Consider the following 27,812-nt stretch of genomic DNA (forward strand, 5'->3'; position numbering starts at 1 on the left):
GGTAGGGGAGGGGATGTCACTGTGAGGGGTAGGGGAGGGTAGGTCTCAGTGAGGGGTAAGGGAGGGCAGGTCCCTCCCAGTGAGGGGTAAGGGAGGGGAGGTTTCTGTGAGGGATAGGGGAGGGTATGTCCCAGTGAGGGGTAGGGGAGGGGAGTCCCAGTGAGGGGTAGGGGAGGGAAGGTCACAGTGAGGGGTAGGGGAGGGGGGGTCCCAGTGAGGGGTTGGGGAGGGTGGTTCCAGTGAGGGGTTGGGGAGGGTGGTCCCAGTGAGGGGTTGGGGAGGGGAGGTCCCACTGAGGGCTGGTGGACAGTAGTTCGCTCACCTGGCTGTTGAGGAAGCCTTCGGCCTGCCTGACGTCGCGTAGGAAGAGCTGGTAAATGTGAGCCTGCAGCAGCGTATCGTGGCGGCCCTGCCAGGCCTGGTGCAGCTTGACCCAGCCGTTCTGGAGTTTGTGCAGCCACTGTTGGATGGAGAGTAGCGGCAGCTCCATCTCACCCAGCGACAGCAGCTCGTTCACCGCCAGGATCTTGCGGTAGTCCTCCTCGTGTTGGCTGATCTCCTCCCTCAGTGCCTCGTGGCTCCTGAGGAGAGCCTCCGCCTCTGCTAGCGTGTTGGGCAGCTCCTCAGACACAGTGGCCCCCTGCGTACGGGCCAGCCACGACAGGAAGCTGTCCAGATCCTGGATGAACTGCTGCAGCCTGCCGGCCACACTCAGGGAATCCTCGCAGCCTTGTAGCGCCTGCTTCAGCTGCTCCCATTCCTCACTGATCTCCTCGAACCGGATGAGGATATCCATCGCTTGCTCCGGGTGTGTAGCAGCTAAACTCTCCGCCTCCAGCTGCAGACCAATCAGCTTGGGCTCGATCACGGTCAGGGCTCCCTCCATAGTGGACAGCTTCCTCTGCAGTGCAATCACTCCCCCGAGGTCGTTACCGAGGTACTGCGTGGACTCGATGGCCCTCCGTTTCTCACTGATCTGCGACTTGATCTCATTGCACTCCAGCGAGTAGTTCTGGATGCGCAGCAGGGAGTCGATGCTCTCCTTTTTGCTTTCAACCAGCTGCACGACCTGTGCCCACCTGCAGGACGGTGCACAGTGAACACCAGCTCAATATTCCTGCCTCTCGGAGCCAGCTCCTTGCGCAAACCACACACACCAGCACAATGTCCAACCTAGGACAAGGAGGGCTTGGTTGGCCCCCTCCACACTCACACACATATAGAGACATACGCAGACCCACACACACAAATAGAGACACACATACAGACCCACACTCACACACAGATAGAGACATACGCAGACCCACACACACAGAGACACACATACAGACCCGCACTCACACACAGATAGACACACACACAGACCCATACTCACACACATATAGAGACACACACAGACCCACACACACACAGATAGAGACATACGCAGACCCACACACACAAATAGAGACAAACACACAGACCCACACACACACAGATAGAGACACACATACAGACCTGCACTCACACACACATAGAGACACACACAGACCCACACTCACACACATATAGAGACACACACACAGACCCACACACACACAGACCGACATGCACACAGACCCACACTCACATAGATAGAGACATACACAGGCCCGCACTCTTACACAGATAGAGACACACACTCACACACAGATAGAAACACACATACAGACCCGCACTCACACACAGATAGACACACACAGACCCACACTCACACACAGATAGAGACACACACACAGACCCACACTCACACACAGATAGACACACACAGACCCACACTCACACACAGATAGAGACACACACAGACCCACACTCACACATAGAGACACACACAGACCCACACTCATACAGAGATAGAGACACACACACAGACCCACACTCACACATCGAGACACACACAGACCCACACTCACACACACATATAGAGACACACACACAGACCCACACTCACACACAGATAGATACACAAAGACCCACACTCACACACAGATAGAGACACACACACAGACCCACACACACACAGATAGACACACAAAGACCCACACTCACACACAGATAGAGACACACACACAGACCCACACTCACACATAGAGACACACACAGACCCACACTCACACATAGAGACACACACAGACCCACACTCACACAGAGATAGAGACACACACACAGACCCACACTCACACACAAACCCACACTCACTGATAGACACACACACAGACCCACACTCATACACAGATAGAAACACACATACGCGCACACACACACCCATACTCAAACAGACACGCACACAGGTAGAGACACATACACAGACCCACACTCACACACAGATCTACACTCTCACACAGAGAGACAGACCCCCACACACAGAGATAGAGAGAGACACACACACAGATAGAGCCACACACACACACACACAGATAGAGAGAGACACACACAGACACAGATAGAGACACACACAGATAGAGAGACACACAGATCCCCACATACACATAGGGAGACACACACACACACTTGTATAGAGATAGACACACACACACTCAGAGACAGGCGCGTACACACATGGATAGAGATTGACACACACGGATAGAGATTGACACACACGTGCACACACACAGACCCACACTCACACAAAAAGAGAAAGAGACACACACACAGACCCCCACACACAGATAGAGAGAGAGAGACACACACACGGATAGAGATAGACACACACACACACACACTCAGATAGAAATTGACACACACACACATAAGCACACCCAGACTCTCACTCACACACACATAAAGAGACACACAGACCCTCACATACACAGAGAAAGAGAGAGAGATTCGCACACACACACACACACACACATACAGAAACACTCAGATACACACACACACACACACACACACACACACACACACACACACACACACACACACACACACACACACACACACACACACACACACACACACACACACACACACACCACACACACACAGTTTGATTGTGGGTAGGGGGAGTACCTGGTGTTGAGGTGGTCCTGACAGCCCATGACCTCTGTGGCACTGGGATGCCCATTTTCCACCAGCTGCTGAACAATTTCATTCACCTCCACCACCCGGACCAACATGCTGTTCATCTCCTGCTCCAGACTCTCAAACCTACAGACAGAGAACCAGAGAGACACACTTTCAGACCAGAATATCAGCCCTGAGAAGGGGAGACTCCTCCATATAACTCCCAACACAAACATAGAAAACTCATTTTCTGAGCATATCCATGCACCTGTATCCCAGTCAGACCCCTGAACAGTAAGGACCAGTATACTCACTGCGTCCCAGTTAAACCCTGAACAGTCAGGACCAGTATACCCTCTGTGTCCCAGTCAGACCCTGGACAGTCAGGACCAGTATACTTTCTGTGTCCCAGTCAGACCCTGGACAGTCAGGACCAGTATACTCTCTGTGTCCCATTTAGACCCTGAACAGTCAGGACCAGTATAGCCTCTGTGTCCCAGTCAGACCCTGAACAGTCAGGACCAGTACACTTTCCTCCAGTATTACTCCTGCACAATATCAGGGGAGGGTGCAGCTTTAATTTAAAAATTGAAGAGTAATCTTTAATAAATGTATGATGGGAATGGACTTGATCTCCCTGTGGATAAATCTCCCTCTGGCGGTGCTGTCTCTCTCTCTCTCTCTCTCCCTCTTGTCTTTCCACCACCTCCCTCCCGGGGTGGTGCTCTCTCTCTCCCCCTCCCCCACTGGGGTGGTTCTGTGTCTCCCCTCCCCTCTCTCCCCCCCCACCACCCGGGAGCAGTGGGCTCTCTCTCTCCCTCTCTCTTCCCCTGGGAGCAGTACTCTCTCTCTCCCCTCTCCCCCTGGGGTTGATGCTCTCTCTCTCTCTTCCCCCCTTGGGGTGGTGCTCTCTCTTCCCTCTCTCCCCCTGGGGGTGGTGCTGTCTCTCCCCTCTCTCTCCCCCGGGGTTGATGCTCTCTCTCCCCTCTCCCCCTGGGGGTGGTGCTCTCTCTCCCCTCTCTCCCCCTGGGGGTGGTGCTCTCTCTCCCCTTTCCCCCTGAGGGTGATGCTGTCTCCCTCCCCCTCTCTCCCCCTGGGGGTGGTGCTAACCCCCCTCTCCATTCTCCTCCCCCCCACCCCAGTGGTGATGATGCCCTGTCAGGGTTCAGGCCTGTACCTCTGCTGGACCAGCTCGAGGTCCTCCAGTGTCCCAGGGACCTCCATGTTGTTGAACCATTGCTCCTTCTCATCGATCCAGAGCTCACAGGCGTTGACCTCGGTGAACATGCGGTAAACCGCCAGGGCGTCCTGCAGCCACTGCCTGCGTAGGCCTGCCACCTCCTTCACCTCAGCGTAGAGGGTCTCCAGCTCTGACACCCGGCTCTGCACCTCGCCCGACTCCAGGTACTCGGGGGCCAGGCCGCTGGCCTGAGTGCGCAGGGTGTGGACTGTCTGCCGGTGCTGCTCGATCTCCTCGGACAGGCCCCGGTGCTTCTTGGCCAGCGACTGGGTGGAGTACTCGTCGTGCCCAAAGTCGTCGCTGGAGGCCAAGCGGTAGGCGTCCTGCAGCCACAGCTCCAGGTCGTCCGCCTCGGCCTTGAACTGGAAGAAGCCGAGTGCCTCCTGGATCCGCTGCTGCCGCAGAGTCACCAACTCGTCCAGCGTTTTCCACTGGAGCCGCACCTCCAGGATCCGCTCCTGGATGTTGCCGGTGCCGAAGTGTTTCTGCGCCAGGATCTGCTCGCCCTTGGTGATGGTCTGGGTGAGGAGGCCACACCGAGCCACCAACTCCCCCATCAGCGCCTCGTGCTTGGTCAGCAGCCGGGTGGCGCTGTCCACGTCCTTGCCGCAGTGGGCCGAGGAGATGACCTGCTCTTTCTCGTGGATCCAGCCCTCCGCCTCCTCCATCTCCTGGAAGAACTCCCAGAGGCGGCGCCAGCCCTCCAGCTCCGCCCTACGACACGACGCCAGCCGCTGCAGCTCCTCCAGGCAGCTGCTGACGTGCTGGACCCGGTTGCGGATGACCTGTGGGTCGCACGGCTGGTAACCTGCGGGCGATGCAAGGGATTGGCTCAGAAGGGGGGGGGTGTGTGGGGGCGAAGGCCAAGAGGCCGAGGGTTCGAACCCAAGCGCGCCAACCCAGCCCGGACACTGCCACCATGTCGCACTGACCACCCCGCCAGGCCATCACCCCCAGAACGTCACAGCACACTCTCAGTGGCTCCACCTGGTGGGAGAGATACCTTCAGCATCACCTCATGTCACCATGACAGCAAAAAACACAGCAAGGTTGGGATTGGCCAGCCAGAGTCCAGTGGACCGTAGACAGTCCGAGCCAACCGACTGCACTATTGGGTGAGTTACATTGGCTGACTACAATGATCAGAAGGAAGATTGGCTCAGGGTTGTTTTCGAGTCATAGTGTCATACAGCACAGAAATAGACCCTTCGGCCCAACCAGTCCATGCTGACCATAATCCCAAACCAAACTAGTCCCACCTGCCTCCTTTTGGCCCATATCCCTCCAAACCTTTCCTATTCATCTATCTATCCAAATGTCTTTTAAATGTTGTAACTCTACCTGCATCCACCACTTCCTCAGGAAGATCATTCCACACACGAACCACCTTCTGTGCATAAACAAAATTGCTCCTTATGTCTTTTTTAAAATCTTTTTCCTCTCACCTTAAACACATGCCCCCTAGCCTTGAAATTCCTCCCCCTAGGGAATAGATACCTTATCTATCCCCCTCATGATTTTAAAAACCTCCATAAGGTCACCCCCTCAACCTCTTAAGCTCCAATGAAAATAGTCCCAACCTATCCAGCCTCTCCTTGTAACTCAAAGCCTCCAGACCCAGCAACATCTTGCTAAATCTCTTCTGAACCCTCTCCAGCTTAATAATATCCTTCCTATAACAGGACAACCAGAACTGGCGGCACGGTGGCACACTGGTTAGCACTGCTGCCTCACAGCGCCAGAGACCCGGGTTCAATTCCCGCCTCAGGCGACTGTCTGTGTGGAGTTTGCACATTCTCCCCGTGTCTGCGTGGGTTTCCTCTGGGTGCTCCGGTTTCCTCTCACAGTCCAAAGATGTGCAGGTCAGGTGAATTGGCTATGCTAAATTGCCCGTAGTGTTAGGTAAGGGTAAATGTAGGGGTATGGGTGGGTTGCGCTTCGGCGGGTCGGTGTGGACTTGTTGGGCCGAAGGGCCTGTTTCCACACTGTAAGTAATCTAATCTAACTGAACTCCAGGAGAGACCTCACCAATATCCTTTATAATTTGGTCAAGCACTTAAAATGCCAGGGCCTGGACAGCTATGGACTGGCTGCAGATAAATGGGATCAGTATAGTTTGGTGTTTGTTGGTCAGCATACACATGGTGGGCCAAAGGGCCTGTTTCCACGCAGTACGACTCTATGACCATCAGAGCATCCTGATGGGAAAGGTTTTGGAGAATCTACAACCAACCCCGCCTCCACCCACCATCTCCCAATCACCCCCCACCTCCCAGAGTGAGTCCCTGAAGCCCACATGGTTCCTGACCATTGGGGTTCACTTCCGGAAGAGCGGGATTCACTTCCTGCTTCCTGCCCTTGGCCGGCCCCAACTTGACACTTGGTGCAAATTAGTCATGAATATAGCACATGAAGAGGCCATTTAACATCTTGAACTAGTCACAGCTCCAGCTAGTGATTAGCTACATACTGATAAAACAGCCTCTCCTGCATATTATTCAGTAATCCTGTGACCCCTCTACCACTTACACTGACTGTATCCCGTTTAATATGAGGCTAACAAAAATCCCAACTTGTTTTTGTTTGTAATTTCTATTAATAATTTAAGTGTACAGGGCAAGATACAAACAGCTTACAGATGATATAAAAACACAAGGTGTGGATATTGACTCACATTTGGTGAGTTAATGGAGCCTAACAATAAACTTAGCCACTGAGTTAATTGTCGAAACCGGAAACGAAGAAGACAAACACAGGACAATTGGTGTGCCTAACCTCCCCCACTTCTAGTTCTGAGTTACATACAAACCTTCCAATTCGGTAAACTCCAGGGCAGCCATATTGAGGCTCTTCACTCGCTCAGCCTGCACTGAGATATCTGCCTCTAGGAGGCAGTGTTTCTGGAGTAGATCCTCAGCCTCCAGCAAGTGCTTCCCCAAATCTTTCCAACACAACAGCATCTGTGGAGACAGTAGAAAAGACTTGAATGAGAGATGGCATTTGTCATGGAGTCATCCACGGAGACTCCCTGTAACACCCCTCTCCATGGAGACTCCCTGTTACATCCCTCTCCACGGAGACTCCCTGTAACATCCCTCTCCACGGAGACTCCCTGTAACACACCTCTCCACAGAGACTCCCTGTTACACCCCTCTCCACGGAGACTCCCTGTTAAACCCCTCTCCATGGAGACTCCCTGTTACACCCCTCTCCACGGACTCTCCCTGTTACACCCCTCTCCATGGAGACTCCCTGTTACACCCCTCTCCACGGACTCTCCCTGTTAAACCCCTCTCCATGGAGACTCCCTGTTACACCCCTCTCCACTGACTCTCCCTGTTACACCCCTCTCCATGGAGACTCCCTGTTAAACCCCTCTCCACGGACTCTCCCTGTTACACCCCTCTCCATGGAGACTCCCTGTTACACCCCTCTCCATGGAGACTCCCTGTAACACCCCTCTCCACGGACTCTCCCTGTTACACCCCTCTCCACGGACTCTCCCTGTTACACCCCTCTCCACGGACTCTCCCTGTTACACCCCTCTCCATGGAGACTCCCTGTAACACCCCTCTCCACGGACTCTCCCTGTTACACCCCTCTCCACGGACTCTCCCTGTTACACCCCTCTCCACGGAGACTCCCTGTTAAACCCCTCTCCACGGACTCTCCCTGTTAAACCCCTCTCCACGGACTCTCCCTGTTACACCCCTCTCCATGGAGACTCCCTGTTACACCCCTCTCCATGGAGACTCCCTGTAACACCCCTCTCCACGGACTCTCCCTGTTACACCCCTCTCCATGGAGACTCCCTGTTACACCCCTCTCCACGGACTCTCCCTGTTACACCCCTCTCCATGGAGACTCCCTGTTACACCCCTCTCCATGGAGACTCCCTGTTACACCCCTCTCCATGGAGACTCCCTGTTACACCCCTCTCCATGGAGACTCCCTGTAACACCCCTCTCCACGGACTCTCCCTGTTACACCCCTCTCCATGGAGACTCCCTGTTACACCCCTCTCCACGGACTCTCCCTGTTACACCCCTCTCCACGGACTCTCCCTGTTAAACCCCTCTCCATGGAGACTCCCTGTTAAACCCCTCTCCACGGACTCTCCCTGTTAAACCCCTCTCCATGGAGACTCCCTGTAACACCCCTCTCCATGGAGACTCCCTGTTACACCCCTCTCCACGGACTCTCCCTGTTACACCCCTCTCCACGGACTCTCCCTGTTACACCCCTCTCCATGGAGACTCCCTGTTAAACCCCTCTCCACGGACTCTCCCTGTTACACCCCTCTCCATGGAGACTCCCTGTTAAACCCCTCTCCACGGACTCTCCCTGTTAAACCCCTCTCCATGGAGACTCCCTGTTAAACCCCTCTCCATGGAGACTCCCTGTTACACCCCTCTCCACGGGGACTCCCTGTTATCTGCCTATTTGTGGAGACTATCTGACGGCTCATTCCTCCCGCTCTGTTCCCACTCCACAGTGCTCCCCACACAGCGATTTGCAATATTCCCTCTCCTTTCTCTGTCTGTGAACAGACCCTGGCCATTCAGTAAAACAAACCTATCTCAGAATGGTTAGGAGACCTATTAGGCCATCACACCTGCTCCTGCTCCATTTCCCAGCATACCCTTTCCCTTCAGGTATGATCTATTCGCTGTCCCTTCTGTGCATTGCAACAGCCCTGGGTTCATCTGCCCTCTGGTCCTTTTGCCAACACAGGAACTGGAGTAGGCCATTCTGCCCCTCTAGCCTGTTCTGCTGTTCAATGAGATTTTGGCTGATCTACTTCAAAGCTATTTTCCTGCACTTTCCCCATATCCCTTGACATCTTTAATATCTAGAAATGTATCAAACTCCGCCTTGACCAATCTCCATGACCGTGTCTCCATAGTCCTCTGGAGTAGAGCAATCCAAAGACCCACCACTCCCTAAGTGAAGATTGGAGGGTAGCCAACATAAAAGGCAAGAGAGAACACAGAGAATTATAGAGCAGTGAGTCTGACATTGGCAGTGGGGAAGCTGTGAGAGTCCATTATCAAAAATTTTACAGCACAGCGCCTTGGAAACAGCAGCAGCATCAGACACAGTCAGCATGGAGTAACAAACAGCAAACCATCAGAGATATTCATATAGTCATCGAGATGTACAGCTCGGAAACAGACCCTTCAGTCCAACCCGGCCATGCCGACCAGATATCCTAACCCAATCTCGTCACACCTGCCAGCACCCGGCCCATATCCCTCCAAACCCTTCCTATTCATATACCCATCCAAATGCCTTTTAAATGTTGCAATTGTACCAGCCGCCACCACTTCCTTTGGCAGCTCATTCCATACACGTACCACCTTCTGCGTGAAAAAGTTGCCCCGTAGGTCTCTTTTATATCTTTCCCCTCTCACCCTAAACCTACGCTCTCTAGTTCTGGACTCCTCAACCCCAGGGAAAAGACTTTGACGACTTATCCTATCCACGTTCCTCATGATTTTATAAACCTCTATAAGGTCACCCCTCAGCCTCCGACGCTCCAGGAAAAACAGTCCCAGCTTATCCAACCTCTCCCTATACCTCAAATCCTCCAACCCTGGCAACATCCTTGTAAATCTTTTCTGAACCCTTTCAAGTTTCACAACATCTTTCCGATAGGATGGAGACCAGAACTGCACACAATATTCCAAAAGTGGCCTAACCAATGTCCTGTAAAGCTGCAACATGACCTCCTAACCCCTGTACCCGATACTCTGACCAATAAAGGAAAGCATACCAAACACCTTCTTCACTATCCTATCTACCTGCGACTCCACTTTCAAGGAGCTATGAACCTGCACTCCAAGGTCTCTTTGTTCAGCAACACTCCCTAGGACCTTACCATTAAGTGTATAAGTCCTGCTAAGTTTGCTTTTCCAAAATGCAGCACCTCGCGTTTATCTAAATTAAACTCCATCTCCCACTTCTCAGCCCATTGGCTCATCTGGTCCAGATCCTGTTGTAATCTGAGGTAACCCTCTTCGCTGTCCACTATACCTCCAATTTTTGTGTCATCAGCAAACTTACTAACTATACTTTTTTTGCTCACATCCAAATCATTTATGTAAATGACAAAAAGTAGAGGGCCCAGCACCAATCCTTGTGGCACTCCACTGGTCACAGGCCTCCAGTCTGAGAAACAACCCTCCACCACCACCCTCTGTCTTCTACCTTTGAGCCAATTCTGTATCCAAATGGCTCGTTCTCCCTGTATTCCATGAGACCCAACCTTGCTAATCAGTCTCCCATGGGGAACCTTGTCGAACGCCTTACTGAAGTCCATATAGATCACATCTACTGCTCTATCCTTATCAATCCTCTTTGTTAATTCTTCAAAAAACTCAATCAAGTTTGTGAGACATGATTTCCCACGCACAAAGCCATGTTGACTATTCCTAATCAGTCCTTGCCTTTCCAAATATATGTACATCCTGTCCCTCAGGATTCCCTCCAACAACTTGTGGGCGGCACTGTGGTTAGCACTGCTGCCTCACAGCGCCAGAGACACGGGTTCAATTCCCGCCTCAGGCGACTGACTGTGTGGAGTTTGCACGTTCTCCCCGTGTCTGCGTGGGTTTCCTCCGGGTGCTCCGGTTTCCTCCTACAGTCCAAAGATGTGCAGGTCAGGTGAATTGGCTATGCTAAATTGCCCGTAGTATTAGGTAAGGGTAAATGTAGGGGTATGGGTGGGTTGCGCTTCGGCAGGGCGGTGTGGACTTGTTGGGCCGAAGGGCCTGTTTCCACACTGTAAGTAATCTAATCTAATCTAATCTAAACTTGCCCACCACTGACATCAGGCTCACTGGTCTATAGTTCCCTGGCTTGTCCTTAACCACCTTTCTTAAATAGTAGTACCACATTAGCCAACGTCCAATCTTCTGGAACCTCACCTTTGACTATCGATGATACAAATATCTCAGCAAGAAGCCTTGAAATCACTTCCTTAGCTTCCCACAGAGTTCTTGGGTACACCTGATCAGGTCCTGGGGATTTATCCAATTTTATGCCTTTCAAGACATCCAGCACTTCCTCCTCTGTAACATGGATATTTTTCAAGATGTCACCATCTATTTCCCTACATTCTATATCTTCCATGTCCTTTTCCACAGTAAACACTGATGCAAAATAAATTTACTGGAATTCTTCTTGGATGTAACTGGTGTTGTTGATCAGGGGGAGCTAGTCGATGTGTTTTATTCGGACTTCCAGAAGGTTTTCAACAAAGCAAGAGCTAAATTATAAAATTAAAGCAGCTGGGATTAGAGGGTAGTGTATCGAGATGGAAAATTGATTACCAGACAGGAAACAGGAAGTAGGAATAAGTGGGTCTTTTTCTGAATGACTAGTGGGGACTGCAAGGATCAATACTAGGACCCCAGCTATTCATAATGTATGTTAATGAGGGGAGTAAATGTAATATCTCATCATTGGCAGATGATACAAAGCTGAGTGGGTGGGTGAGCTGTGAGGAGGATGTTGCGGTGTGAGTTGGACAGCCTGATTCAGTGGGCAAATGCACGGCAGAAGCAGTATAATGTGGATAAAGGTGAGGTGATGCACTCTGGTAGCAAAATTAGGAAGGCAGATTATTTGAGAAGCTGTAAATTGCGAGGTGGGAATATTCAATGAGACCTGGGTGTCTTTGTGTACCAGTCACTGACAGTGTGCAGTGCAGCGGGCAGTAGAGAAGGCACATGGTATGTTGGCCTACTTAGCAAGAGGATCCGAGTCCAGGAGCAGGGATGTCTCACTGCAATTACACAGGGCCTTGGTGAGGCCACACCTGGAGTATTGTGTGCAGTTCTGGTCTCCTCATCTGAGGAAGGATGTTCCTGCTATGGAGGGAATACAGTGAATGTTTACCAGACCGAATCCTGGGATGGCAGCGCTGACGTGTGAGGAGAGGTTGAGTCGGTTCGGATTGTACTCACTGGAGTTTAGAAGGATGAGGGGGATCTCATAGAAATCTATAAACTTCTAACAGGACTGGGCAGGTTAGATACAGGAAGGATGTCCCTGATTGGGGGGTGGGGGGGGAGAAGGAGTCCAGACCAGCAGGGTAAACCTTTTCAGACTGAGATGACGGTAAATGTCTTCACTCAGAGAGTAGCCGATCTTTTCGGGGACTCATCTCCACTTACCCACCCACTCACCATAACCCTTAATTCATTTACTGTTCAAAAATCTATCTTTGCCTTAAAGACATTCAATGAGGTAACCTCAACTGGGCAGGGGATTCCTCAGATTCACAACCCTTCGGGTGAAGACGTTCCTCCTCAGCTCAGTCCTAAATATGCTCCCTCTTTATTTTGAGACTATGCCCCTAGTTCTAGTTTCACCCGCCAGTAGTAACAACCTCTCTGTTTCTATCTTACCTATTCCCTTCATAATTTTAAATATTTCTATAAGATCGCCCTTCATTTTTCTAAATTCCAATAAGTATGGTCCCAGTGTACTCAATCTCTCCTCATAAGCCAACCCTTGAGAAAAGGCCTGCCCTTTATTCAGAGACTGCCTCCTGGGTCTTGATTCAGCAGCCAAGGGTGAAACATCCTTCCCGCACAGACCTTGTCGAACCCAGTAACAATGGGATCCACACACCAATGTTCACAGAGCTCTAGCCTGGCCACCATTCCCCCTTTAGAGTCACGGATAGGTCCCTTGGTACGATTTCTTGCCTCGAAAAACAACATACAGGTTTAATTCCTCACTGAAATAATGTGCACTTAAAATAAGTAATTGAATGGAATAGAAATATAATCAATAGACTGATGGTGGAGGAGCCGGTGTTGGACTGGGGTGGACAAAGTTAAAACTTACACAACACCAGGTTATAGTCCAACAGGTTTATTTGGAAGTGCAAGTTCTCAGAGCGCTGCTCCTTCATCAGGTGGCTACCTGACAAAGGAATGGCGCTCCGAAAGCTAGTGCTTCCACATAAACCTGTTGGACTATAACCTGGTCTTGTGTGATTTATAACTTTGCAACAGGAGGCACACTGGCACCACCTGCTGGGCATTCGAAGCTCACGTTCACTCCCTTTCTCCTTATGCTCCCTCTCGGTCTTTCTCTCTGTGTATCCCTTTGAACTCAGTGACTTGCTCTTTCTCTCTCCTTTCCAATTTAAGGTTTCTCTGACTTTCTCCCTTTGCGCTCTCTTTCTGTCCTTTTCAATTCCGCCTCCCTCTTTTCCTTTTTAATTCTATGTCTCTTTTTCTCTTTCTCTGCACTCTGTCTCTCTCTCTCTTTGCACTCTGTCTCTCTCTGTTCTTTTCAATTCTGTCTCTATCTCTTTCCTTTTCAAGGCTGGGTGTCTCTCTCTTTCTCAATCCTTTAGCATTCTCTCTCTCTCTCCTTTTCAATTCTGCACTCTCGTTTTTGATCTCTTTCTTTCTTCCTTTGCGCAGTCTCTCTTCTTTTGAAACCTGGGTCATTCTGTAGCTTCGGCGTTCTCTGTATGTCCTCAGGGAGAGGTTGTGCTACGTGATGAAGTGGTGTTAGTTTGGAAACAGCTCTCAATGCAAGAAATCAGGACAGAAACCAAAATCAAACAGAAGATGAGAAAATCCTAAGGCAGAATGAAATGACATCAACAAGCCGCCTGGCCTCGAGGACCGGAAGCCTCTTATCATGTACCAGTAGTGTCCATACCTCTGGGCCAAGAGACCAGAGTTGAAGTCCCACCTGCCCCAGAGATGTGTAATAACAAGTAAAAATATCATTCCCAGGGATACACTCCATATGTAAGGCACAGTGATTGCTTGGGAATGATTCTCTGGAATTTCCACCCTGACAATCCCCAGTAATACGGGATACATCCAATCTGGATTGGGTGCCCATTTTGTTTTGGACATCGCACTGACCAGGACAGGGACAAGAATGCCAAATCTCAAAGGGGACAACAATTTACACAGCATGAGGAAAGCTGACTGGTTGGCAAGTCAACTCTGATTGGTTGAGCTGTCACCAGGGGGGAGGCACCAGGGAAGTAATGGCTTTGGTTAATTTAATAATTCTTTTGCAGTAGTTGGCGTGTAGCCCAAACTATAGCTTTGAGTAAGTGGGGACATGGGGGACAATAGCTCCTTGGAGCAATCGCCTCTACCAATCACAGTCAATTTGTCAACCAATCAGCACCATTTTGTCATGCAATACAAATTGTTGTCCTGTCAAATTTTGCCATTCTTGCAATATTTGTCAGCAATACTCAAATTCTTCACCACCGAGAGATAACGTCCTCTTTATCCATTTGTATCTCTCCAATTTCTCCACTGCCTTTTCCTCCACTGATTGGCTGGCAGCATTGTCAAATGATGACAGATGCTCATTTATCATCTGTGTCTCCAATGGTAAGTCTCAATCTTCCTTTCCCAATGGGCATGGAGCCAGATCCTTCTCCAGGTGTGAAGGCCTCAAACTCACTGTCCTCTCAAAGTTAGTTCTACTGGTTCAGCGTCCGCACTCAGACCTCCTTTACACGTGATCATACTCAAGGCCTGCCCAGCGCCCCTCACCCATGCCTAACTCTGCAGGCGCCTGGCCTGCCTTCCTACCCACTCACCATTCCTGACTCTCCCTGAACCTGGGCTCATCTCAACACCTACAGCCTGTGCACCTCAGCACAATCTCATCAACCTGTTCCCCCATCGCATCCCCCACTCAGGGAGCTTCATCCTGTCTCTCTCCAACACCCCTCCCCACCCCCAGCCCCCACCTCATGCTGTTGGCTCCTGTTCTATTAGACTGTTCATTTGCCGTGAGAATAATCTATTTCATTACCCTCAGCTCCTGAGGAAGGTCTCCTCTCTCTCTGCCCTCTCCCCTCTTTTCATCTAACTCCTAATGACACAGTCATGTCAACTCAATCACTTTCAGTATCACTTATAGAGTCACACAGCATGGAAACAGGCCCTTCGGCCCAACTACATTATGCTGACCAGGTTTCCTAAACTGAACTAGTCCCATTGCCTGCGTTTGGCCCATATCCCTCTGTCCTATCGATGTTTCTGTTCAAATGTTTTACATGTTGTAATTGCACCAGCCTCCACCACTTCCTGCAGTCACATCGTGAGGACAAAGTGGATTACTCCGTGAAACACTGTTGTAGCTAAATGGATCACCCTGAGGGCACACTGTCAGCAAAGTGGATTACTTATGGAAGCAGAGTGCTTTGTCCAATAGAAAGTGATCCAGTTTGTTTCCTAGTTCCTTGTTGTGGACTTTGGTTTGACAGTACTGCTGAGAATGATCCTTTATGTCATGACTTCCTCAGCGTGATCTACTTTGTCTGGACACTGCTACTGAAGTGAGCCACCCCGGTCTCAAAAACATAAGATATAGGAGCAGAATTAGGCTGTTCAGCCCATTTCACCATTCGATCATGACTGTGTTTCTCAACCCCATCCTCTTACCTTCCCCCCCCCCCTCACCCATGATCCCCTTATTAATCAACAACCTATCTAGCTCTGTCTTAACTACACTTCATGAATTGGCATCCACAGCATTCTGCAGCAGTGAGTTCCACAGATTAACCATTCCTCCTCATTTCGATTCTAAAAGGTCATCTTTTACTCGGAGGGTCTGCCCTCGAGTCCTAGTCTTTCTTACTTGTAGAATAATCTCCTCCACATTCAGATTCCTCCTCATCCTTCTAAACTCTTATCAAGTTCAAAGTTAAAAATCACACAACACCAGGTTATAATCCATCCGGTTTAATTGGAAGCACAGTAGCTTTCGAAGTGTTGCTCCTTCATCAGGTGGTAGTGGAGGGCTCAATGCTAACACACAGAATTTATAGCAAAAGTTTGCAGTGTGATGCAACTGAAATTATACATTGAAAAATTGATTGTTAAGCCTTTCATCTGTTAGAATACAGTGATAGTTTCACATCTTTCACGTGTAAATCACAAAACCTTTTTTTAAATAAGTTGCATTCTCGGGTTAGCTGTTAACAATGGTGATAGCTAGACAATATGTTGAAGGTGTTAGCCCCCTGTGTTCTCTGTCTATGCCATGATGTTTAGATTGATTCTAATCTAAAAAGTGAGATAACGGAGTTTTACATGAATTCATGCAGTTTTTGAGCAAAGTACAATGTAACCCTGCAAAAACTCCGTTATCTCACTTTTTAGATTAGAATCAATCTAACACTACCACCTGATGAAGGAGCGATGCTCCGAAAGCTAGTGTGCTTCCAATTAAACCTGTTGGACCATAACCTGGTGTGTGATTTTTAACTTTGTACACCCCAGTCCAATACCGGCATCTCCAAATCATAAACATCATAGCATAGACAGAGAACACAGGGGGCTAACACCTTCAACATATTGTCTAGCTATCACCATTGTTAACAGCTAACCCGAGAATGCAACTTTTTAAAAAAAGGTTTTGTGATTTACACATGAAAGCAGTGAAACTATTATGGTATCCAAACAGATGAAAGACTTAACAGACAATCAATTTTTCAATGTATAATTTCAGTTACATCACACTGTAAATTTTTGCTATAAATTCTGTGTGTTAGGATTGAGCCCTCCACTATCACCTGATGAAGGAGCGACGCTCCGAAAGCCAGTGTGCTTCCAATTAAACCTGTTGGACTATAACCTGGTGTTGTGTGATTTTTAACTTTGTACACCCCAGTCCAACACCGGCATCTCCAAATCATGACTACTATCAAGTCCAGACCCAGAGTGCTCAACTGCTCCTCATATAACAAGCCCTTCATCCCTAGGATCATTCTTATAAAGCTCTTCTATATCCCATCCAACCCCAGCACATCCTTCCTTAGGTACAGGGTCTAAAACGGTTCATAATATTCCAAATGCAGTCTGACCAAAGCCTTATATAGTCTCAACTGTATGTCTCTGCACTTGTATTCTAGCCCTCTTGAGGTGAATGCTAAATCGCATTTGCCTTCCTAACTGCCAACCGAACCTGCACGGTAACTTTAAGAGAATCCTCAACTAGAACTTCAAAGTCCCTTTGAGCTTCAGATTTCCAAATCCCTTCCCACTTTAGAAAATAGTTTACACCCCTGTTCTTCCTGCCAAAATGTATAACTTCACACTGTCCTACACTGTACTCTATCTGCCACTTCTTTACCCACTCTCCCAGCCCATCCAAGACCTTCCGCAGTCTCCCCGCTTCCTCTACACTACCTGTCCCTCCACTTGTGTTTGTGTCATCTGCAAACGTAGCAATCATGCCTTCCCTTCCTTCACCCAGATCATTAATGTATAACCTGAATAGTTGTGGTCCCAATATGGACCCCTGCAAAACTCCATGAGTCACCAGCTGCCATTATCCCTACTCTCTGCCTTCTGTCAGTCAGTCAATCCTCTATCTATGCCCAGTACCTTGCCCCTAACACCCTGGGACCTGATCTTATTGAGCGGCCTCCTGTGCAGCAACTTGTCAGAGACCTTCTGGTAATCCAAATCGATCACATCCACTGGCTTCTCCTTTGTCCAACTTGCTCATTACCTCTGTAAAGAATTCTAACAGACTTGTCAGACATGAGCTCCCCTTGATGAAGCTGGGCTGACTCAGCCCTATTTTACCATGCACTTCCAATTACTCCGCAATCCCATCCTTAATCATGGACTCCAAAATCTGAGCAACCACCTTACCTCCCTCCCTTCTTAAATAGGGGTGTTACATTCACCATTTTCCAGTCCTCTGGAACCCTCCCTGACTGCAGTGATTCCTGAAAGTTCATCACCAATGCCTCTACAACCTCCTCAGATATCTCCTTCAGAACTCTAGGGTGTAGTCCATCTGATCCGGATGATTTAACCACCTTCAGACCTTTCAGCTTCCCCAGCACTTTCTCCTTAGTCATGGCTACTACACTCACCTCTAGTCCCCTGACTCTCTTAAAGTTCTGGAATGCTGCTGATGCCTTCCAAAGTGAAACCTGATGCAAAGTACATATTTACTTCCTCCACCATTTCTTTATGCCCCATTACTCCTTCTCCGGCCTCATTTTCCAGTCGTCCAATGTCCACTATTGCCTCTCTCTTACCATTTGGACATTGAAAAAGCTCTTACAGCCTTGTTTTATATTGCTAGCTAGTTTCCTCTCATATTACATCCTCTCCCCTCCCATTGCTTCCCGAGTTGCTCTCTGCTGGTTTTTAAATGCTTCCCATTCCTCTGCCTTCCCATTAATCTTTACCACATTACTTACTTTCTCTTGTGCTTTTATGCTTGACAGACACGGTTATCTCGTCCTCCCTTTAGAATATTTCTTCTTCCTTGGGATGAATTTCTGCTGGGCCTCCTGAATGACTCCCAGAAACCCCCCCTGTTCTGCCATCTTCCCTTCCAGTCAGTTCCAGCCAGCTCCTGCCTTATGTCTTTGCAGTGGCCTTTACTCAATTGTAATACCGTTACATCTGATTCCAGTTTCTCCCTCTCAAACTGCAGAGTGAATTGTTTCATATTACGGTCAGCAGTCATGACAGTGTGTGATTCCAAGAGTATTCTACCAAGAGGCCAGGCATACACTGCCAGGACAGAATGGATCCCTCCCAGGATCACCGTCATTAACAGTCGTGTGTGTGTGTGTGTGTGTGTGTGTGTGTAACAAATTACAAAAAGCTGAATGTGCTAGAAATGTCCAATGGATGAAGCTGCAGAGAGAGAGAGTTGGAGGTGGTGGTTCTAATCGTGCGGGAGGTGGAGGGGTGGGGGGGGGGGGGCGGTGTGTGGAGGTGAAGGGGCTGAGGGATGTCATCTGACCGAGTTTTGAGAAGATTTATACCTCAGGTTGAGATTCTGGATGTAGGTTTGCTCGCTGACTTTCCAGCTCAGCGTACAAACCTACATCCATCATCTGCCAGTCTGGAATCCGGACCGGGAGAAGCAGGGACATCCTCCACTCAGGAACGCTGAAGCCGTTGTCCTCAGTCTGTCCTCCAAACTCAGTCTATGGCTGATTCAGTTTGATCGTGACCCTCGCTATCAGACACAGGCACTAGATCCCAAGCCGGCCTGGCCTATCACTGAGGCCATTTGTTTCACCTCCAAAACATCGTTGGATCCTTCCACCCTGCCTCAAGCCAGCCTTTGGTGAGACCCTCTTGGAGGCCTTTGTTCCCTCACTCTTGACCGGTTCACTACGCCTGCAGCCATCTTATACAAACACAAGGCGTAAGAGCTGGAGGAGGCCATTTGGCCCTTTGGGCCTGCTTCACCAGTCAATATGACAGAACCTCCAACCTCCATGGTAACCTCTGACCCCTTCATTAGTCAAGAATTTATCTACTTCTTCCTTAAAAATATTCAATGACTTGGCATCCATACCCACAAGTGTAGAATCACAGAATCCCTATAGTGTGGAAGCAGGCCATTCAGCCCATCAAGTCCACACTGACCCTCCAAAGACCCAGACCCAACCCCCTACCCTATCCCTGTAACCCTGCATTTCCCATGGCTAACCCATTTAGCCTGCACATCCCGGAACACTAGGGGCAATTTAGCACGGCCAACCAACCCCAACCTGCATGGCTTTGGATCGTGGGAGGAAACTGGAGACAGGGAGAATGTGCCAACTCCACAGAGAGAGTCACCTTAAGGACATCTAAAATCCCACTGCCCCTGCCCTAATGTGCCCTTCCTTCACCCCTACAATGACCTCTGGGTTGCACTCCATCGCACTTTAACATTCCCAGTCTCACTTTCAAACCCCTCCGTGACCTCACTTCCTCCCAACTCCCGTAATCTCCTCCACTTCCTACAACCTGCCCAGGTCTCTGTACCTCGCCAACTCTCTGATTCTAAATCACCCACAGCCAGCTACGCCCTAAGCTCTGGAATTTTATCCTTTCGCAGGACGTGGAGGTTGCTGGCAAGGCAATCACGTGCAAGATGAATGTAATATCCAGGATTCCATGCAAAGATTGCAGGCAACACTATATCTGGCAAATAGGCAGACCACTAGCAATCTGCACCCATGAACACTGGCTAGCCACTGAACACCATGGCCAGCTGCCCCTAGTAGCCATACACGGAGGTGACAAGGATCTCAAATTCGACTGGGACAACTCAACAAACAGAGGACAGCCAGAGAATTTCTAGAAGCACAGCACTCATCCATGGTCACCATCAACAAACACATTGACCTCGACCCAATATACCGGCCACTACAACAGACAACCGGAACCGGAAGCAGCAGGAATGGAACCAAATAAATCCCAGAAGAGACAGTACACAGCGCTTCACAGGAGGTTCGGAAGCACTAAAGCTGTCACCTAGACAGGGGACAAAACGTCTGCAAATCAACTTCCCAGCTCAGCAAACATACCCACAATCATGACATACCCACCAATCATGACAAGGCCAGCATTTGGTGCCCCCATCCTGAATCAACTTATAAGTAAATAGCTTGGCAGGGCCCTTTCAGAGGGAAGGTAAGAGTCAGCCATATTGCTGCAGGTCAGGAGATCAGACGCAGGTCAAGATGGTAGATTCCCCTCAGGGAACCAGGTGGTTTTACTACAATAATCATGATAGTCATCATGGTCACCATTTGCGAGACTAACTTTACACTTTTGACATCAAATTTAAATCCCATCAGCGTCCGATTATGGATTTAAACCATGGTCTCAGAGTATGAGCCAGGCCCTCAGGATTACCAGGCCATTGCCTTTCCCACTACTCCACTGGTATAGTCTTCCTAGACCTCCATATCTCCCTTTGCCTTTCTCTCCTCATTAAACCCATGCCTTTGGCCGGGCTCCTGATCACCTGACTGAGTCCCTTCACCCTTTCTGCGATTACTGCTCCAGTGAATACATTGGTGTGTTGCTTTAAAAGAAAAGTGCTAAAGAAGAGAACCTGCACAGTTACCGCCTTTGCTGTTTGATTTCGTGTATCGCTGGACATCAGAGTGCATCTGGGAAAATTAACAAACAGTGAAATTCACAACTAATCTTGGTGGAACTGTTGGGCGAAGTTCACAGCACAGAATCAGATAAGTTATTGTTGTTTTAAGTCTGTCCAAGAGAAAGGCTGCAGTAGTGAGTATAGTGGGTTCTTTCTTGATTATATGTTTTTGGAGATAAGTCTCTTGATTAAACTTAAAATATAAGCCATAGCTATTAATTTAACCTGGGGCAGTGTTTGTAGAGGAACAAGACGGTGTTATTTTCTGGGTCTGTCGATTGTGAAGGAGCAAAAATGGCCTTTGCAGTGATATGTACTTCTTGTCAGATGTGGGAGTTTAAAGAGAGTTTAAGGGTTACTGTGGATTATATCTGCCATAAATACTGTTGGATGCAAATCTTATCGGATCGAGTGGATCGGTTGGAGAGACAATTAGAAGCGATGAGGAATTTGCAACAGCAACAGTATGTGATGGATGGCAGTTATAGGAAGGGGGGAAAAGTCTCAGATACAGTCACATAGATGGGTTAACTCCAGGAAGGGTGAGAGAGGTCGGCACCTAGGGCAGGAGTCTTTTGTGGATGTACCCATTTCAAACAGGTATGCTGTTTTGGAAAATGTAGGGGGTGATGGATTCTCAGGGGAACGTAGCACGAACAGCCAAGTTTCTGGTACTGAGACTGGCTCTAATGCAATGAGGGGTATGTCGGCTTCCAAGAGATCAATTGTGTTAGGGGATTCTGTATTCAGAGGTACAGACAGACGTTTCTGTGACCAGCAGAGAAAAAGCAGATTGGTGTGTTGTTTCCCTGGTGCCAGGATCAAGGATGTCTCAGAGAGGGTGCAGAATGTTCTCACAGGGGAGAGGGGCCAGCAAGAGGTCATTGTCCACATTGGATACAACAACACTGGAAGGGGAAAAGGTTGAGACTCTGAAGGGAGATTACAGAGCGTTAGGCAGAAATTTAAAAAGGAGGTCCTCAAGGGTAGTAATAATATCTGGATTACTCCCAGTGCTATGAGCTAGTGATGGCAGGAATAGGAGATGAATGCATGGCTGAGGAGCTGGTGTATGGGAGAAGGATTCACATTTTTGGATCATTGGAATCTCTTTTGGGGTAGAGGTACAAGAAGGACGGATTGTACCTAAATTGGAAGGGGACTAATATACTGGCAGGGAAATTTGCTAGAACTGCTTGGGAGGATTGAAACTAGTAAAGTGGGAGGGTGGGACCCAGGGAGATAGTGAGGAAAGAGATCGATCTGAGACAGGTACAGCTGAGAACAGAAGTGAATCAAACAGTCAGGGCAGGCAGGGACAAGGTAGGACTAATAAATTAAACTGCATTTATTTCAATGCAAGACAACTTCCTGATTCAGTATGTGGATGTACCTACTAGAGAAGGTACAAAACTTGACCTACTCTTGGGAAATAAGGCTGGGCAGGTGACTGAGGTGTCAGTGGGGGAGCACTTTGAGGCCAGCGACCATAATTCTATTTGTTTTAAAATAGTGATGGAAAAGGATAGACCAGATCTAAAAGTTGAAGTTCTAAATTGGAGAAAGGCCAATTTTGATGGTATTAGGCAAGAACTTTCAAAAGCTGATTGGAGGCAGATGTTCGCAGGTAAAGGGACGGCTGGAAAATGGGAAGCCTTCAGAAATGAGATAAGAAGAATCCAGAGAAAGTATATTCCTGTCAGGGTGAAAGGGAAGACTGGTAGGTATAGGGAATGCTGGATGACTAAAGAAATTGAGGGTTTGGTTAAGAAAAAGAAGGAAGCATATGTCAGGTACAGACAGGATAGATCAAGTGAATCCTTAGAAGAGTATAAAGAAAGTAGGAGTATACTCAAGAGGGAAATCAGGAGGGCAAAACGGGAACATGAGATAGCTTTGGCAAATAGAATTAAGGAGAATCCAAAGGGTTTTTACAAATATATTAAGGACAAAAGGGTAACTAGGGAGAGAATAGAGCCTGTCAAAGATCAGCAAGGCGGCCTTTGTGTGGAGCCACAGAAAATGGGGGAGATACTAAATGAATATTTTGCATCAGTATTTACTGTGGAAAAGGATATGGAAGATATAGACTGTAGGGAAATAGATGGTGACATCTTGCAAAATGTCCAGATTACAGAGGAGAAAGTGCTGGATGTCTTGAAACGGTTAAAGATGGATAAATCCCCAGGATCTGATCAGGTGTACCAGAGAACTCTGTGGGAAGCTAGAGAAGTAATTGCTGGGCCTCTTGCTGAGATATGTGCATCATCGATAGTCACAGGTGAGGTGCCAGAAGACTGGAGTTTGGCAAACGTGGTGCCACTGTTTAAGAAGGGTAGTAAAGACAAGCTAGGGAACTATAGACCGGTGAGCCTGACCTCGGTGGTAGGCAAGTTGTTGGAGGGAATCCTGAGGGACAGGATGTAAAAGTATTTGGAAAGGCAAGGACTGATTCGGGATCGTCAACATGGCTTTGTGTGTGGGAAATAATTTCTCACAAACTTGATTGAGTTTTTTGAAGAAGTAACAAAGAAGATTGATGAGGGCAGAGCAGTAGATGTGATCTATATAGACTTCAGTAAGGCGTTCAACAAATTTCCCCATGGGAGACTGATTAGCAAGGTTAGATCTCATGGAATACAGGGAGAACTAGCCATTTGGATACAGAACTGGCTCAAAGGTAGAAGACAGAGGGTGGTGGTGGAGGGTTGTTTCTCAGACTGGAGGCCTGTGACCAGTGGAGTGCCACAAGGATCGGTGCTGAGCCCTCTACTTTTCTCATTTACATAAATGATTTGGATGCGAGCATAAGGGATACAGTTAGTAAGTTTGCAGATGATACTAAAATTGGAGGTGTAGTGTACAGCGAAGAAGGTTACCTCAGATTACAACAGGATCTGGACCAGATGAGCCAATGAGCTGAGAAGTGGCAGATGGAGTTTATTTCAGATAAATGTGAGGTGCTACATTTTGGGAAAGCAAATCTTAGTAGGACTTATACACTTGATGGTAAGGTCCTAGGGAGTGTTGCTGAACAAAGAGACCTTGGAGTGCAGGTTCATAGCTCCTTGAAAGTGGAGTCACAGGTAGATAGGATAGTGAAGAAGGCGTTTGGTATGCTTTCCTTTATTGGTCAGGGTATTGAGTACAGGAGTTGGGAGGTCATGTTGCGGCTGTACAGGACATAGGTTAGGCCACTGTTGGAATGTTGCGTGCAATTCTGGTCTCCTTCCTATTGGAAAGATGTGAAACCTGAAAGGGTTCAGAAAAGATTTACAAGGATGTTGCCAGAGTTGGAGGATTTGAGCTATAGGGAGAGGCTGAACAGGCTGGGGCTGTTTTCCCCGGAGCGTCGGAGACTGAGGGGTGACCTTATAGAGGTTTACAAAATTATGAAGGGCATGGATAGGATAAATAGACAAAGTCTCCTGGGGTCGGGGAGTCAAGAACTAGAGGGCATAGGTTTAGGGTGAGAGGGGAAAGATATAAAAGAGACTTCAGGAGCAACTTTTTCACGCAAACGGTGGGACGTGTATGGAATGAGCTGCCAGAGGATGTGGTGGAGGCTGGTACAATTGCAACATTTAGGAGGCATTTGGATGGGTATATGAATAGGAAGAGTTTGGAGGGATATGGGCCGGGTGCTGGCAAGTGGGACTAGATTGGGTTGGGATATCTGGTCGGCATGGACGGATTGGACTGAAGGGTCTGTTTCCATGCTGTACATCTTTATGACTCTATAAATGCAGGCTGCTGTGGGCTAGAATTAGGGGTGGCAGGGCTGAGGGTGGAGATTGGGGTGGGAGGGGTGATGAGCTTGGGATAGGAGAGAGATGTCGGGGAGTCGGGAGGGAATGGGAAACAGGACATTGGAAAACAGTGAATGGGAGTGGTTTGGAGATGAGGGTAAGGTGGAGTTTGATGGGGGATGCTGAGACTGAGATGGGAGAGAGGTGTCAGGAAACAGGACATTGGAAAACAGGAAGTGGGAGTGGACGGGCGATAGGTGTAAGGGTGGAGTTTGGGAGGGGAGGGGCTGAGTCTGAGATGAGAGAGAGGCATCGGGAACGGTAAACAGGACACTGGGAAACAGGGAGGGGAGTGACAGGATTTGGGGTAAGAATAGGGGAGGGACAAGGTCAAAGGTCGGGGACATACGCAGTGCCCTCCTCACCTGCATCTCCTCCATCCAGTCAATCATGTGAACCATCTCCTGGAAGGTCTTCTGCAGCGAGAGGTTGAGTTCGAGCCGAGCCCTGCGAGCGGCCAGTGTCTCCTCCAGGAAGCCCCACAGTCGCAGGATGTTATCTTTCTGAGCAGTGATGCGCCTGATGTCATAGTAATTCTCCGAGTCCAGCTCCAGAGCCAGCTCGTTGATGACCTGCACTCGCTCCTTGTATGACGACACGTCCGCCTCAATCGCCTCGTGCTTCTTCATCGCTGCCTCGACCGCAGGGAGATCGTAACCAAAATTATCCTGAGGGGAGAATTGAAGAGGATTACAGAAAGCAGCTTTGTAAGGGCAGCGCGTGGGCAAGTGGTAATATCACTGGGCTGGCAATCCAGAGCCCCAGGCTAATCCTTGAGGGACACAGGTTCGAATCACATGAGGACAAATGGTGAAATGTGAATTTAATTCTTAAAAGTCACTGGGCTGGAATTCCAGAGCCCCAGGCTAATCCTCAAGAGACGCAGGTTCAAGTCACAAGAGGACAAATGGTGAAATGTGAATTTAATTTTTTAAAAATTAGAATTAATAATCTAATAATGATCACTGGTGATTGTCGCAAAAACCCATCAATATTCTTTAGGGAAGGAAATTATACCTGGTCTGGCCAACATGTGACTCCAGACCCACAGCAACATGGTTGACACTTAACTGCCCTCTGGGCGATTAGGGATGGGTAATAAATACTGGGCCTAGCCAGCCACACCCATATCCCGTGAAAGAATAGTGAAGGAAAAGAAGACTTTCCAACAGATCCATCCTTGCGGGGTAGCAGAGTTAGAAATGTGTGAGTGGGAGCCATTCTAGAACATTCCTCAGGGTCTCGATGAGGAGGGCCACTATTAACCAGATGGTCCAATCATAACGAGAGTGCAGGTGCAGAGAGGTCTTGGGGAGGGGGAGGCTGTGATAATGGTACAAACCTTTACAAAGAGCAGGACAGGTTGGGGTTTGGGTTAGATGAACACGCATCAGAAACAAAGGGAGAATACATTAGCAAGGAACCCTTCAAAAAGATTCACTTGAATGATGGGTGATCAGTTTCTTTTTAATGTACATCACCTGGAACAGAGAATACATTCAAGGAGGAGATTTTTAATCAGTTAGGGGTTGAAGGGTTATGGAGAGCAGGGCAGATAAATGGAGCTGAAGCCGAGCTGAGATCAGCCATGATCGGAAAGCAGGCTCAAGGGGCTGAATGGCCTACTCCTGCTTCTAGTTCTTACCCACAGGATGGCCAGACCAGCATTTAATGCCCAGGGAGCAGTTAAGATCCAACCACATTGCTGTGGGACTGGAGTCACATGTACACCAGACCAGGTAAAGCAGGTTTCCCTCCCTAAAGGGAGTTAATGAACCAGATTTTTTTTTCTAATGATAATTGACACTGGTTAACATTAGGCCAACATTTTATTCCAGACTTAATTTTTACTGAATTCAAATTCCATCGTCTGTCATGGCATCTCATGTTCACACATCATTACTTCTTGATTACAAATCCAGTGACATTACCACCTCACTGTCACCTTCATCAAGTAAATGGGAACACCCACCCGCTGCATGTTCCCCTCTGAGCCACTCACCATCCTGACTTGGAAATATATCTTCGTTCCTTCGCTGCCGCTTCCAGGGTCAAAATCCTGGAATTCCTTCCCTAAGATCTACCCACAGCAGGTGGACTGCAGCGGTTCAAGAAGGCAGCTCACCCCCACCTTGTCAAGGGGGCAACTAGGGATGGGGTAATAAATACTGGGCCCAGCCAGCGATGCCCACATGCCATGAATGAATATAAATAAATGTCGAGAGGCTGGTGAATGTTCTCATTAAAGCCCAAAAGGGTAGCTTTGGTAAATGTCATGCAGAATGATGAAGGGTTTTGTAACCTTCCAGCAAGGGCACTGAGCAGTGAACGGAGATTTAAGGTCATTAGAAAACCCTCATGTGAGAGATGAGGAGAATTTCTTCCGGTCACAGCTCATCGATTGGAAAGGTGCTATTGGAAGGTTGGTGAAGTCAGCTCCGGCAATGATATTTCCAGAGTGATTAAGGTCAGGATTGGAAAGGGGGAGCACTGTTACAGGGTGATGGAGAAGGAGCAGGAGCCAGGAGTTTGGGTCGTCCGAAGGGCACGGAATCCCACCTGGGAGATGAGCCGCTGGTTCTCGTTCAGCCAGGTCTCCCGCATGGCGGCCTTGTGGTCAAACCGATGTGCCAACTGCTCGAGCTTCTCCTGCCGAATGAGCTCGTTCCGCAACGCCACTTCACGCTCATGCTCCGCCTTCTCCAGTCTCTCCCAGGCCTCAGGACGAAGAACAACAACAAGACACAAGTGAGACAGATCAGCACGAGCAGGAGGTGCTATTACTGCCGAGAGAGAGTGAGAAACAGAGG

The 27,812-nt window shown here is 48.8% G+C and overlaps 1 protein-coding gene across 3 annotated transcripts in view; it reads right to left on the reverse strand.

Annotated features, from left to right (window-relative positions):
• Positions 1-27,812, reverse strand: part of sptbn4b (spectrin, beta, non-erythrocytic 4b) — a 316,634-nt gene that overhangs the window by 174,289 nt on the left and 114,533 nt on the right. For 2 of the 3 annotated variants that reach the window (XM_087984144.1, XM_087984146.1), the window contains 6 exons: positions 27,562-27,720; positions 25,368-25,670; positions 7,074-7,245; positions 4,202-5,072; positions 3,031-3,168; positions 323-1,079 (listed from right to left, as the gene is read on the reverse strand). In XM_087984144.1, coding sequence (XP_087840270.1) covers positions 323-1,079; positions 3,031-3,168; positions 4,202-5,072; positions 7,074-7,245; positions 25,368-25,670; positions 27,562-27,720 — 2,400 coding nt within the window. The remainder of the gene's footprint in view (positions 1-322; positions 1,080-3,030; positions 3,169-4,201; positions 5,073-7,073; positions 7,246-25,367; positions 25,671-27,561; positions 27,721-27,812) is intronic. The other variant, XM_087984145.1, reaches the window with a different exon arrangement.

The sequence above is a fragment of the Chiloscyllium plagiosum genome, unplaced genomic scaffold (genome assembly GCF_037043375.1).
Source record: "Chiloscyllium plagiosum isolate Xiang-an unplaced genomic scaffold, Cpla_swu_hap1 HiC_scaffold_47, whole genome shotgun sequence".
Taxonomy (NCBI): Eukaryota; Metazoa; Chordata; class Chondrichthyes; order Orectolobiformes; family Hemiscylliidae; genus Chiloscyllium; species Chiloscyllium plagiosum.